This window comes from Oncorhynchus mykiss, chromosome 32 (genome assembly GCF_013265735.2).
Source record: "Oncorhynchus mykiss isolate Arlee chromosome 32, USDA_OmykA_1.1, whole genome shotgun sequence".
Classification (NCBI taxonomy): domain Eukaryota; kingdom Metazoa; phylum Chordata; class Actinopteri; order Salmoniformes; family Salmonidae; genus Oncorhynchus; species Oncorhynchus mykiss.
In genome coordinates this window covers 12,409,649-12,423,874 of record NC_050572.1, presented here as the reverse complement: position 1 = coordinate 12,423,874, position 14,226 = coordinate 12,409,649, and the positions used below count along the sequence as shown (strand labels likewise).

At 43.0% G+C, this 14,226-nt stretch overlaps 1 protein-coding gene across 2 annotated transcripts in view; it reads right to left on the bottom strand.

The window, feature by feature from the left end:
• Positions 1-9,725: 9,725 nt before the first annotated feature.
• col8a2 (collagen, type VIII, alpha 2) overlaps positions 9,726-14,226 on the bottom strand; it is a 91,279-nt gene continuing 86,778 nt past the window's right edge. The window contains exons 3-4 of one of the 2 annotated variants that reach the window (XR_005041309.1): positions 10,200-13,270; positions 9,726-10,135 (exon numbers count right to left, since the gene is read on the bottom strand). Coding sequence is in view for 1 of the 2 variants with exons in the window: in XM_021559856.2 (XP_021415531.2) it covers positions 11,364-13,270 (1,907 nt within the window). In the remaining variant the exon portion in view is untranslated. Of the gene's footprint in view, positions 13,271-14,226 lie in introns of both variants that reach the window. The other variant, XM_021559856.2, reaches the window with a different exon arrangement.

Genomic DNA, 14,226 nt, shown 5'->3' with positions numbered 1-14,226 from the left:
AGAAACAGAAAATTGAACAAAGCATTGTCAATGTCATTAAAATAATAAAGTAGCTTTTGACAAATGTGCCAACACTATATAGGCTTACTTGCACCCAAAACACCCATATCAACATAAAATGAGATTGAGACCCAGACTCTTGAACAGATAGAGCCCAGGGCTGCGTTCAGTACAAAAAAACGTATTTCAACATTCAATGAAACGGAAACTGTTCAAGTTCTGAACGACCGTTTGAAAAACGGAGAGGGGTTTGGTTGTGGGTTGGGGAACGCTCCAATGCCATTTAAATACGTCACTCATTGCTTCCAGTCACACCCACCAAAAGGAGGAAACATAACTCAAAGTCTGTTGAAGAACGTTTTGGGGAAACGTGTTGTTCAGTACAAACGGTCACGCAACATAGCAAACGTTTAATTGAACTGAACATCCTCGCAGATTGGTAAAAAAAAAAAAAATGGAATACATTTTATTTTATGTTTAGTCTATTTTCTCTGTTGTAACAGATTACCCATTGAACTAGCTAATTTCACTGGAAATGTACCAGTCCCCCACGCGGCCGTTTCCTTATCCCACCGAAGGAGTGTGTACTGCTGCTACAGTAAGGGATACAGCTGATACAGGCGTCCCCTGGTGGTGAGTAGTAGTAGTAATCAAACAAACAAAAACATTGTGGGAGACAACGCGGATGTCTACAGAGACTAGATGGTGATTACCAATAAAAGTTACATCATCTTAGAAGTACTTTTGAGTTGCGTGTTGTCGTATCTCGTGGTCAGGTACAGGGGCCTGTTGCACAAAAGTAGAATTAAGACATCCGGGATAAATGACTCAGCTGAGCTCAATGAAGCCAAAACATGTGCGTCCAGGCTTAATTGGTTGCACAAAGACCAAGCCAGGATGAGCAGACACGGATTCATTAAGCCAGGTGAAACCAATCCTGGATAGGTGCGCGCTCACGGCTCACTCAAATAGACCCCGCCACAGATCACAGATTAACTGATTTACCATGGCAACTAGAGCCGCGTACTTTTCCCCGTCGGAAGCACAAATCCTCATGGAGGCATACGAGGAGGTAAAAGATATAATTAAGAAGAAAGGCAACACCGCCACAGTGATAAAGCAAAGAGAAAAAGCGTGGCAAAGTATTGCAGACCGCCTGAATGCGTAAGTAGTGCACAATTACACACTGACCGCTCCGCTGAAACATCACAATTACAATTCAAATATTTAATTCACATCTCCAAAAATGCAGTTGTACTGTAATTATGAAACGGTTAATTTTTTTTATTGAAATGCACTGCAGATATGAGTGAAATTGTGTAAAGTAACTCCATCACACTGTATAAAGCTATGATAAAATTTGATATTTTTACTGAAAACAAGACAAAAATACCAAGTAATTTTTTGCAGTGTGACTCCATTAAGTGTGTGTGTGTGTGTGTGTGTGTGTGTGTGTGTGTGTGTGTGTGTGTGTAGATTAAACATGAACGGGCCAAAACGGACATGGCAGCAGGTCAAAATCAAATACAAGAACATTCTGCAGAATGGTATGGTCCCTGACTAATATTTAACAAAGCACAAGCATATATTGTACCCAGAAGGTGCCTGCTCACACATTGTCTGTACTGTTTTAGCAGTGAAAAAGAATACCCACAGACAAGGCACGGGTGGTGGGTCACCAAAGGCTGACCTTACCCCAGCAGAGGACATGGCCTTGGAGCTAAAAAAAGGCAGGCCCGTCTTAGAGGTGATCCCTGGGGGGAAAGAGACGAGCATAGGTTCCTCCCAAGATGCCACCCGCTTCATTCAAGGTATGTCCTTCCATCTCTACATGGGATACAACCACATTCATATTGAATCAATTTGGACTGTCTGACTTTGGTTTACCTATTGCCTTGCAGTGTCTGGCAGCACTGTGTTCCTGTTAGAGCCACCAGCACAAGCACCAGACGATGCTGATCCAGTGAGTACTCCATCAAAGGCATACTGTAGGCCTGGCATGTCTTGTCTACTAGCTTCAATATGAATCCGATTAAATGTGATAGGGTGAAGGCCCCAGTGCAGCAGCAACAGCACATGATGGAGACGATGATGAGGAGGAGACCATCTCTCTGGATTCCAGAAGGCATGAGGTATCATGTTAAGACTGTGAAAGTACTATTTACTCTACAATGGTGAGGAGTCCTCATCAAAATCAAAAAATCTAATTTCTTTTACAGGACCCAGATGCTATACAGTGGGAAAACCAGCCTGGCAACATAGTGCGTATTAATAAAAGGACACCACATCCTGCCAAATTCCAGCTGCGCTAATTGTATTGTGTTCACAGAGCTCACAAGCTATCAGAAAGTTGTATGGCAACCACCTCCGGTGCCAAATAGAACTGGCAGACATAGACATTCAGTACAAGAAGAAAAAGATGGAAAATCTTGCACTGGAGTTCGAAATAAAAAAGAGGACAATTAGGAAACTGGACCTTGAAATAAAAAAACTTGAGAGGGAGGTGAGATATGCCTTCAATGTACACTGTATGCTAACTGTAACACAAATGTATTAATCATTATTTTTCTTTCCTCCCCCAGCTCCAAGAAGATGACACAGCTCAAAATAAAAATTAGGTATATTCTCGTAAAGTCAAGTGAGCCATGACATATGAGCTCTTATTGTGAGCACACAGGACGGTGGCATCTTTCTAAGGTTTTTTTTATTTTCCCAGCAATCAGTACAACCAAGTCATCGTTATAAGGCATCGCCCTCTTTTGCCCACCCCCCCCAGCACCAGGTGTGGCCACTAGCCTATATGAAGGCCCAAAATTGTGTGTTCCTTTCTGCTCTGACAATGGCATGCCCATTCGTGCGAGATGTGGTGGATGAAGAAGCACTTGTGCTGAGGAGAGCCTTCAGGTGAGAAAGGGTCTTCAGGGACCGGTTGGACCCACTGGCCTTCCCTGATGACCATCTATATGAAAGATACAGGTTTTCTGCAGATGGCATCAGGTATCTATGCAGACTACTGGGTCCCAGGATTAAGCACCGCACTGCACGGAGCCATGCACTGAGTGTGGAGCAAATGGTTTGTGTGGCCTTGCGCTTTTTTGCTAGTGGAGCCTTCCTGTACTCAGTGGGAGATGCAGAACAGCTGAACAAGGCCACAATTTGCCGCACAATAAGGAGTGTGTGTCTGGCTATCAAAGCATTAGCAGATGTCTTCATCTCCTTCCCTGGCCACAGAAGACTCTGTGACATCAAAGAGGAGTTCTATAGGATTGCAGGTAAGAGGATCTACAAATTACAGGACAACTGTTAACACATAGTAGGATACTCATTACTTTGTGTGACAGGTTTCCCCAATGTCATTGGTGCAGTGGACTGCACACACATAAGGATAAAAGCCCCCTCAGGTGCCCATGAGGCCGATTTTGTGAATAGGAAATCCTTTCACAGCATTAATGTTCAGGTGAACATAACTTTTTGATATTGTCCATTGACGAACACTCTGCATTGCCAGTGATGTGCATTGATTGGTGTAATATTCCTCATCTTATGATTTCAGATGGTCTGCAATGCTGACTGTGTGATCAGCAATGTTGTGGCAAAATGGCCTGGCTCAGTCCATGACTCCAGAATCTTTCGGGCCTCTGAAATCTATCAGTGCCTATCACAAGGTAAGCCACACAACCCCTATTTATAACCATCATGGCTGTGTCAAGAATATCACTGTGTTTATGAGGTAGTAATGATGAGATTTTGTGTTGACAGGTGAATTCTCTGGTGTGTTGCTGGGAGACAGGGGGTATGGCTGCCAGCCTTTTCTCCTGACACCTTTCACAGACCCCCAGGAAGCACAGCAGGCCTACAACCATGCCCATGCCAGGACCAGGGCCAGAGTTGAAATTACCTTTGGCCTCCTGAAGGCACGCTTTCACTGCCTTCACAAATTAAGGGTCAGCCCTGTTAGGGCATGTGATATTACTGTGGCTTGTGCTGTCCTCCACAATGTGGCCTGCCTGAGGAAGGAGAGGGCCCCCAGAGTGCCACCAGCCATGGACTGGGACAATCCGGAAATCTTCCCTGATGACGACAGTGGTCGGCTGCTGAGGGACCAATATGTGTTGAATTATTTTAGTTAGTATGTGTGCTTTCAATTTTGGTTAAATATGTCCTGCGGTGGCAGAGGAATTTGGGTTTTTTTGGGTTCGTTTTTTGACGAATTTGGCCTCTTATGATGTTTGTGCGGTATACTGTGTGTAATACAAGGCTGCAGGGAGGCTACTGCATCCATTCGTTTGTCTGTTCAGTTGATGTGTATGGATTTGTCCTGCATTTATTTTAGTGTGCAGACATGCAGGGTGTGTTATACACATTCAAAGGTCTGTATATGTATCATTTTGTATAATATGCTTAGATTCTGTGCTTTCCATCTTGTAGAGTCACTGTGACTTCAGTTTTGAAAGGAGCTGATGGTTTACCTGCTTTGTTTTGTCCTTATTCAATAAAGGAACATAATGTTACACATTGTGTTTTTATATTCATATGGAATGTGTATTTGTTTATATGACAGAGTACTAGGGCCACACTGAAGAAAAAGGATAAAGTCATAAATTTATGAGGCTGGTTCTTTCTGCAGAAAAGCTACATATTGTTTTTACAGTTTTGATACTTATGACAATGTGATACTTAATATTCTGGCACATCAGCATGTCTTTGTTTATGAAACCATACTGAAGTACAATTTCACGAAATGCCCCACATCTGTCATTTTAACAACTGTCCTCCTTTAAAACAACTGGTTACAATATTATGACTTGTGTTTTTTTCCCCTCTGTGGCCCTAATATTCTAGCATTTAATATATAGCCTTATAGTCTATGGGAAACTGTAAATTATCTAATGATAGCAACATCATCTAAAAATCATTTTTTATCCAAAATCATTGAAATTAATGATCACAAACGTTTAAATAACAGTGGGTCTAGTTATATGTGATAACAATGTATAGTGAGCAGTGAAATAACTATTGGTTTCCATTTGTGGTGACTGCTGACTGACATTAGGGATGAGATTAAATAGATCCTGGAATTTAGCCTGGTCTGGAGCAGGCTAGCTCCACAGAATAAATCTCCATGGTAATTTATACCATAACATATCCTCCTGCCCCCTATCCATCTTTAGTGCAACCGGATTACGGATCAATTGAGCCAGGATCACCAAGATATCCTGGCTTAATCCCTTATCCTAGTTTTGTGCAACAGGCCCCAGGGAAGTAGTCAATTAAGAGGCAGATATCAGCAGCAGAACAAACTCAAATCAAGTAAAATAATAGCTATGATATTATTTTGACAGCATAATTAACTAGCTAGCTAACTACTGTAGCTGATTTAGGCCTGCGTAATCTACGTTCGCTATGATCAGGTAAAAGTCTGGCTAACACCTAACTCGAAGTCCTCCTGACTTCAGTCTCTCTGTTCAGTCTCTCAGTTCTCTGCTGCCAATGACTGGAACGAACTACAAAAATCTCTGAAACTGGAAACACTTATCTCCCTCACTAGCTTTAAGCACCAACTGTCAGAGCAGCTCACAGATTACTGCACCTGTACATAGCCCACCTATAATTTAGCCCAAACAACTACCTCTTTCCCTACTGTATTTTATTTATTTATTTTGCTCCTTTGCACCCCATTATTTTTATTTCTACTTTGCACATTCTCCCATTGCAAATCTACCATTCCCGTGTTTTACTTGCTATATTGTATTTACTTTGCCACCATGGCCTTTTTGCCTTTACCTCCCTTATCTCACCTCATTTGCTCACGTCGTATATAGACTTGTTTATACTGTATTATTGACTGTATGTTTGTTTTACTCCATGTGTAACTATGTGTCGTTGTATGTGTCGAACTGCTTTGCTTTATCTTGGCCAGGTCGCAATTGTAAATGAGAACTTGTTCTCAACTTGCCTACCTGGTTAAATAAAGGTGAAATAAATAAATACAAAAATGTTATTTTTTCCTGATTGGTTCTCCTCTGTGTCTTTCTCACTCAAAACCACATGGACAACCACACAGCCCCTTCAAATACAACTGTTGGATTTTCAAATCCAAACCACATGAGGTCTCAATTCCCCAGGAAAGAAAAATAAATTTGAGAGAACCAATCAATGTTCAGCCAGAAACAAAAGCACAACTCTGTGTGAATTCTGCATTAACAACGGCCTCCTGTCCAGACCAGTGTGTAGTAGCTCTCCCTCCTTGTGAGTCATGTGAGTGGCTTCAGCCAGACTAGATAGGCCACCCCACTTTTCCCAACTGGACGTCTTTGTGAAGAGTAGCAGCTCTTGCTTCCAGTGTGTGTGTGTGTGTGTGACAGGCAAAAACACACCGTCTGTTTGATGGATGTAGATGTGGTTGTTATGCTCAGTCTAGTGGAGTCCTTACCAGACCATGGAACATTGATACCATCAGGTGGCTCTCCTAGATAAGACACCATACACATTACTGGTTATTCTCCAGAATGACTTGAGGCCAATATCTTCATTGGTACAGTACATACCATTCTGAGAGCAAATTGGATAGCCTATGTACAGTCTTTTATACTAAGCCCCAGACACAGTAAGCATACACTACTAATACTCCCTGTAACCAAATGTGATGTGTGTTTCACATGGATGTGAAATCTAGACAAAAATCAACACAGATATACAATAAAGTATTTATTGTTTTGGTATCAATACAATCAAGTACTGTAGATTTTGTATAAGCAGACAAAACATTTCCAATCAAAAAGAGTGCATTTTATACCCATATTGCATAGAGGGCACACAATAGCCATGTATAAGACAACAAAAAATCCTATAGGTTGATACATTGTACATTACACAAAAAAAGCATGTTTTTTTAAAATCCACAAAAAGAATCCTTCATGAACAATGCTAGAATGCTAACTAGGTGTTCTAAATGATCTCGTTCAACGCTGTTAAATACCATTTATACCATCTAGGCTTCGGTGGGCGGTTTTGGCGTTACAGTTAAATTATCACAAATGTATAAAGACATCTTCATTAAGGTCATGTGCAAATTAAAATGCCCATTTGTATCCATCTCATTTGTATCTATCTCCAAACTATAACATCTATCTCCAAACTATAACATCTATCTCCAAACTATAACATCTATCTCCAAACTATAACATCTATCTCCAAACTATAACATCTATCTCCAAACTATAACAAACAAATATCCCTTAAAACCGAAGCAAGGCGTATTTTTTATAGTTTTTTTAATCATTGAATAGAAAACAAGTCTAATCAGTTTATGATCAAGGCAGTACATTTGGGAAAAATTATTTGCACACACTGCAAGCTCTGAAACCAAGTGACATTGTCTATGACAAGGAATAGACAAAAGGAGAGTAACAGTCTGTCCGACCACACCACTCAAAAATGGCTTTCCGAATGTCTGGAATACAGTACATAACAAGAACAAGTCTTGAATTGTCTAGTAGACTTACACAACAGTAATGATACACAAACTTTGCTTAAGGATGTTCAGGTTCTGATGAGAGGATTAGGGGCACCGAGACTAGTGAGAGTGCATTGGATAAACCTAAAACACTGAACGTGAGACACGAGGCTCAACTCAGTCAAAACCGATGACCGTTTCTCCAGAACATTTCAAAAGCATCATTCTTTAGACACAGCTATACAGCAATTGTATTAATATCCCTACGTTAATTATTCTTCTTATTTACCACAGGAACCTGGATAACCATTGTGAATGAATGTTGGCCTCAGGTTCTCAATCTGAATACAACTTCTACTCTTGGGTATTGTTACAGAAAGATAACTCAAAATCTAGGAAAATAAATGGGTGCTACCTACCATTCTGCTATATCCTCCATGAATAGCATCAGGGCAGTCTAAATGGTGTATTCTCACCATTGATGACAAATAGTAAATATATCTAATGATGGAAACATACTATATGATGCCCCTACATTGAACTTACAGCAAGGGAGTGTGATATACTGTATGATATAACCTTGAGCCCAAGGTCACTGGAAAATCAAGGTCTTCACGATAAACCTTCATGTTTTTATTCCAACATTACTGTCGTCTTACTTTGAATACATTTCCCACGTGTCTATTTGACGTTTCTTCTCTTTGCATGATGTGTAGCCCACTACTACTACCAAACCAAATTCTTCTCTTTGCATGATGTGTAGCCCACTACTACTACTACCAAACCAAATTCTTCTCTTTGCATGATGTGTAGCCCACTACTACTACTACCAAACCAAATTCTTCTCTTTGCATGATGTGTAGCCCACTACTACTACTACCAAACCAAATTCTTCTCTTTGCGACATTGACCAAGCTATAGGACCATACATGTGCATTTAGGTAACCTTCATGATGACACACATGTCCTATTTGAACCACATCAGATCTTCAATTCAAAACTGTGGTGGAGTATTAACTAGAAGTGCATGACTCAGAAAGCATGTTCCATGGTCTCTGAAGTTCATCTTTCACCCAGATAAAGTGTTAACGGCTGGAAGTTAAAAAATAGATACAGACAGAAACACTGTACTGCACTAGGAGAACTCACACAGCAAACACCCTTCTCACCTTTGTCCCACCGTTTCTCCCAGAAATAACAGAGCCATGTTAACTGTTATGCAATAACAATTTCACAACCACAGGGCCTCTCTCTCACTCCCTCCCTCCCTCCCTCCCTCCCTCCCTCCCTCCCTCCCTCCCTCTCTGTCAGTCTCTCTCTCTCTCTCTCTCTCTCTCTCTCTCTCTCTCTCTCTCTCTCTCCCTTTCTCTCTCTCTCTCTCTCTCTCTCTCTCTCTCTCTCTCTCTCTCTCTCTCTCTCTCTCTCTCTCTCTCTCTCTTTCTCTCTCTCTCTCTCTCTCTCTCTCTCTCTCTCTCTCTCTCTCTCTCTCTCTCTCTCTCTCTCTCTCATGACTTATTATGGAGATTCATGTATGGTCATTTCCAAAAGTTAACCTTTCATATCCTGTCACAAGACTTCCAATAGGAATACACTGTGGCAACATCAGTTGTTCCATTTAACCAAGCAATGGACAAACCATTTTAGTTGTGGATGTATCATTAGGTGGAAAATGAATGTATAGCCTTTATGTTATACTGAGGCTTATGGAGGATTATACATTGTTACTGTACATTTATCATCACAATGAGATAATAACTATAGCACCAAATACTGGGAGCGTTGTGTAAGATCATTTGAACTGCACCCAATGCACCCATTGGGTTTCATCTGAACCTTGAAAGGGTTACTCTGTAGAAACAGGTTGGATGGCCTTTAGCCAGTTGTTAATGTGATTTGTAGTTGTGATGTGCTTTGTAGTTTGTAGACAGAATGAGGCTTTTAATGTGAGCTATCCCTCAGAACGTTCACTCTAAATGTTAATGTGAAAGGTACTAGGGCATTGATTGCTCGGCCGCAGCCATGGCGTTAGCGGACACAAGAAGCAGTGATGTCATCAATATGTGTGTGCCATAGAGCACCCAATGAGGGTGACATGGGAGCTGCAATGCAGGTAGTAAATGGGAATACCCACAGAATGGATCGATGCAGGGAAACATGCCATTGATCCGAACGCATTTGGCCCACAATTTCTGTCTGTTAGCTGACGCATAATGTATTTATTAATATAATGATTAACTTACACATTTATTCATATATTTATTTATTTGTCTATTTAATGTGTTCTATATACAGTATTTATAATTCTTTAGGTTACTGGTTACTATTGATGCTTTGTCAAAGAAGAGGAAACGGGGGAAAGCATGGTTACTCTTGGATGTTTAATACTGCTGTCTCTATGTGTCCCCTGCTTTGTGTGGATCTTACACAAGTTGGATAGAGCAATGACTTCTTATTGGTCAAGTCATAGCCAGGATCCAAAACCGTCACCTTCTAGAATGACCAGCAATGACTTCTTATTGGTCAAGTCATAGCCATGATCCAAAACCGTCACCTTCTAGAATGACCAGCAATGACTTCTTATTGGTCAAGTCATAGCCAGGATCCAAAACCGTCACCTTCTAGAATGACCAGCAATGACTTCTTATTGGTCAAGTCATAGCCATGATCCAAAACCGTCACCTTCTAGAATGACCAGCAATGACTTCTTATTGGTCAAGTCATAGCCATGATCCAAAACCGTCACCTTCTAGAATGACCAGCATTGCTTTCAGCACCGGCCTCTCATAGAACCAGAAAATTAGCACCCAACAGACAACTAGAAGTTGACTGTCAAAACATCAGAGCGTACTGATAAACAATGATCCATCGATCCCTATAACAGGTATTTAAAAAACATTTTTTTAAAGTAAAGTGAAAAGTATTGGATATTATTTCACGTAAGGAATTGTTTATTGAATATACTCTTCATACTGTATGTGTAATGGTACATCTTTATGTGAAATATTGATTTAAATAGGAAGGACGCGCACACAGAAGGAAATGGGAGTTTTTTGTGCAGGAAGTGACTGCAGCCAGGGGAACCAATCAGAGCCCCAGGTTCTGACGATTTAATCCTACTGATGTCAGAGCATTTGGGTAGGATGTGCAGTCACATGGGTAGGTCGAATGCTACGTTCATAACCAAGTGGGAAGGTGGTATTTACCACACACGACTGGGGGAAAAAAAACACTTTAACGCTCCTCTAACTGGTAATTACTAGTGGGAAACTCGTCTATCATCGCTGAGCTCCGACTTCTCCCACATGCTGACTTCCAACGTCACCTACTAAGGAAATTATAACAGTATTTATGACAGTTAAATGCAACAACAAAACATTATTTATAAAAAGCAAGCTATTAATATGGTTTTAAACACTATAATATTTTACAAGCACGATAGCTGTTAGCCAATCGCCGTTTCTCAATGAGTTCAAAGAACGTGATTGCATCCAAATGGTATTTACCACCTTCCCAAATAGTTATGAACGCAGCATAATAACTGTTACTTAGACAAAGTAAGGCACTTAATAGTCCGAATCCAATAAACAACAACAATACAGACAACGATGACAAAATAATAATAATAACAATTATGACAATAATAATAATAATTATAATAATATAAGCTAAAAAAACAAACACGTAAAAATAAAAAAACTGACATTTTAAAGAAAGAGATAAAAACAGAGCACAGCATGAAGTATCCTTCTCCTGCTTTTTAATTCTCCATCTTCCGTTCACAACGTCTTTTCCTGTCGTTGTTGATGTTGTTGATGATAACATTATACAGGTGGTGTTATTCTGGCTGCCGGTGTTTTGATACAGGGACATCAGAAGGCACCCTAGGTGATAGTTGACTAGCAGGCCATTATGTGGGACAGAGCAGGAACCCTGAGAAGGACGAGTGGATGTATTCGGTGGAGTAGAGCCCGTTAGCCTGATCCGAGGGCATCTGCATCCACACCTGGTCGTTCTCCTTCAGCTCAAGGACGGCACTACCGGACGCCTGGTCCATGTAGCCCTTCTTGTACTCGTCGTAGGTATATGTGGCTGGAACATAGTTCTTGTACAGTGCCACCCACAGACTGAATCCCTTTACGTGCACGTGGTAGGCAAAGTAGTAGACGCCAGACATGGGGCTGGTGAAGATACCGGTGGCAGGGTTGTAGGCATTCTGCCCGTTGTACAGGGTCCTGTCGAACTTGATGGGCGTCCCAGAGGGAGGGAAGGCTGTGGTGAGGATGGCGGTAAAAGCAGGTGCCAGGGTGGCGGAGAGATCTGCACGGCCAAACTGTGGTTTTCCGTTCCTCCCGTCTGGTACCTCGTCCCCACCCAGCCCTGAATCTGTTAGCCCAGCCACCCCGGTTTGTCCGTTTCCTGCAGGGCCAGGGGGCCCAGGTGGCCCTGGAGGACCGGGGTTGCCGTTGAGTCCAGAGTTGCCTGGCTTTCCTGGGGGACCTTGGGGACCTGGAACTCCTTTTTCTCCGAGCTTGCCCAGACCTGGAAGACCCGGCAGCCCAGGTTCGCCCTTCAGACCTGGGATACCCTGTGGCCCCATTGGCCCTGAAGGCCCCTGCAGACCGGGGATTCCAGACTGGCCTCTTGGTCCTGGAGACCCAACAAACCCAAGCTCCCCTTTTGGTCCAGGATTGCCTAAAAGACCTGGGTTTCCTGGCAGGCCTATGTGCCCTGCCTCGCCTTTGGGCCCAGGTTTTCCGATAGCCCCGTTAGGGCCCGGGAGCCCTTTGTCTCCAGAAATGCCTGGTTTTCCAGACATACCACCAGGACCCTGGTCCCCTCTGATCCCTGGCAGACCTGGATGCCCCTGTGGACCCAACTCTCCCTTCAGGCCGGGCATGCCGTGTTTTCCTGAAAGCCCCATGGGGCCCTGTATTCCTGGTGGTCCTGGTTGTCCATCTGGGCCCATGTCTCCTGGCTGTCCCGCCATCCCAGGCTCTCCCTTATCTCCAGGGACGCCTGGTCCCCCGAAAAGGCCCTTGTCTCCCTTTGTCCCTGGTAGACCAGGTTTGCCGTAGCCAGGACCTCCAGGAAACCCTGGAGAACCCCTCTGTCCTGGCTCACCTTTAGGCCCAAGTGGACCGGGTCCTCCAGGCAATCCATCATTACCAGGCTTGCCCAATCCAACGGATCCTGGCTGGCCTTGCAGCCCTGGACCTCCAGCCTTCCCTGGCTCTCCTATTCCTCCTGGGAGCCCCTGGTCCCCTTTAGGCCCAGAAGGACCAGGAAGCCCGTCAAGTCCTGGTTTTCCCATGCCCTGATTACCAGCTGGCCCTGGGGGGCCCCTGAGCCCATTGGGGCCCCTGGTTCCTGGCAATCCAGGATTCCCATTGCCATTCTCTCCCTTGAGTCCACGCTCCCCAGGATTTCCAGGCCCACCTTTCTGTCCTGGTTCTCCACGAGGCCCAGGTTGGCCACTCCCACCTGGAAGGCCAGGTTTGCCATTAAGAGACAGGCCAGCTGGGCCGGGGAGACCTGGTTGACCTGGAAGTCCTCTGGGACCTGGTTCACCCCGGAGTCCAACCTCGCCATTATTCCCAGGCATCCCCTTAATTCCCCCTTTTCCTGGGAGACCCGGAAGTCCTGGCTTCCCAATGCCCGGAAAGCCTGGAGGCCCCTGAAGGCCAGGCTGGCCATTGAGACCTGGTTTCCCCAGCCCTGGTTTTCCCGGAAGTCCCGAGGGCCCAGTTGGGCCTCTAGGTCCAGGTTTTCCTTGGGGCCCTGGCTCGCCCTTTACGTCCATCATGGGTGGCATGTCTGTAGGAGAAAATGGAAGATCATGTGATTGATTACCTGTTCATCCCCTTTCAAATCCTTCATTATCTTACAAAATGTATCTTAAATGTTGAAAAATGAAACATTTCCAAGGATGCATCCCAAATGACATCTCCAATGCTTCCCAAATTCCCTATATAGTGCTCTACATTTGACCAGGGCCCTAAGGTAAATAAGGTGCTGTTTGGGACATAGCCCCAGTTTTTTTTTCTTTAGTCAGTGACTTGGCTCTGTAAATAGATGAACAAAAGGTTTGTATATATGTCCCTAAGACAGCACTCAATAACCCTGGATTTGCAATAAACTATAATTGATTTTACAGTTGATTGAAAGAGGCATTCCGTTCAAGTCACAGTAAACTGAATTGAAAAACCTAGAGTGAATACTGTATAGATATGGTTCTACATACAGTATAGATATGGTTCTACGTTAGTGCCAGTGTGCATCTGCATTGCCAAATTCATGTCATTGTCTAATTAGTTTTGTTTGTCAAGACAATGATGCAGGGAATTCAGGATGGAATGGAGGAAGGATGTGTGTTGAATATTGGACTAGCTGATCTAGTAGGAAGTTGGCTAAAGAAGAAAAACAACTGGAAGCGAGACTGAACAGTTTTTTTTTGACAAGCATTGACCCACAGTAGCTTAGATCAACACTTGGTTTGGTATGAGGTTTAGGTAAACACCATTAAGTAGCCACTGGGAGTTTAGAACTGGACACGTGGATTTAACAACAACAATCATCCCATTCGTCTGTCCTGTCATTGTTGATGATAAATTTGTATTTTGACTTACACTTATTAGAATAAAAAACATGAGCTGGCGCACACCCAGAACAATTATTTTGTGTGGAGGTACTGAATAACGGCGAATAAACTATAAACTATATGAAATAAAGAGAGTCGCACACTCCATATTTAAACTCCCACCCTGAAGACG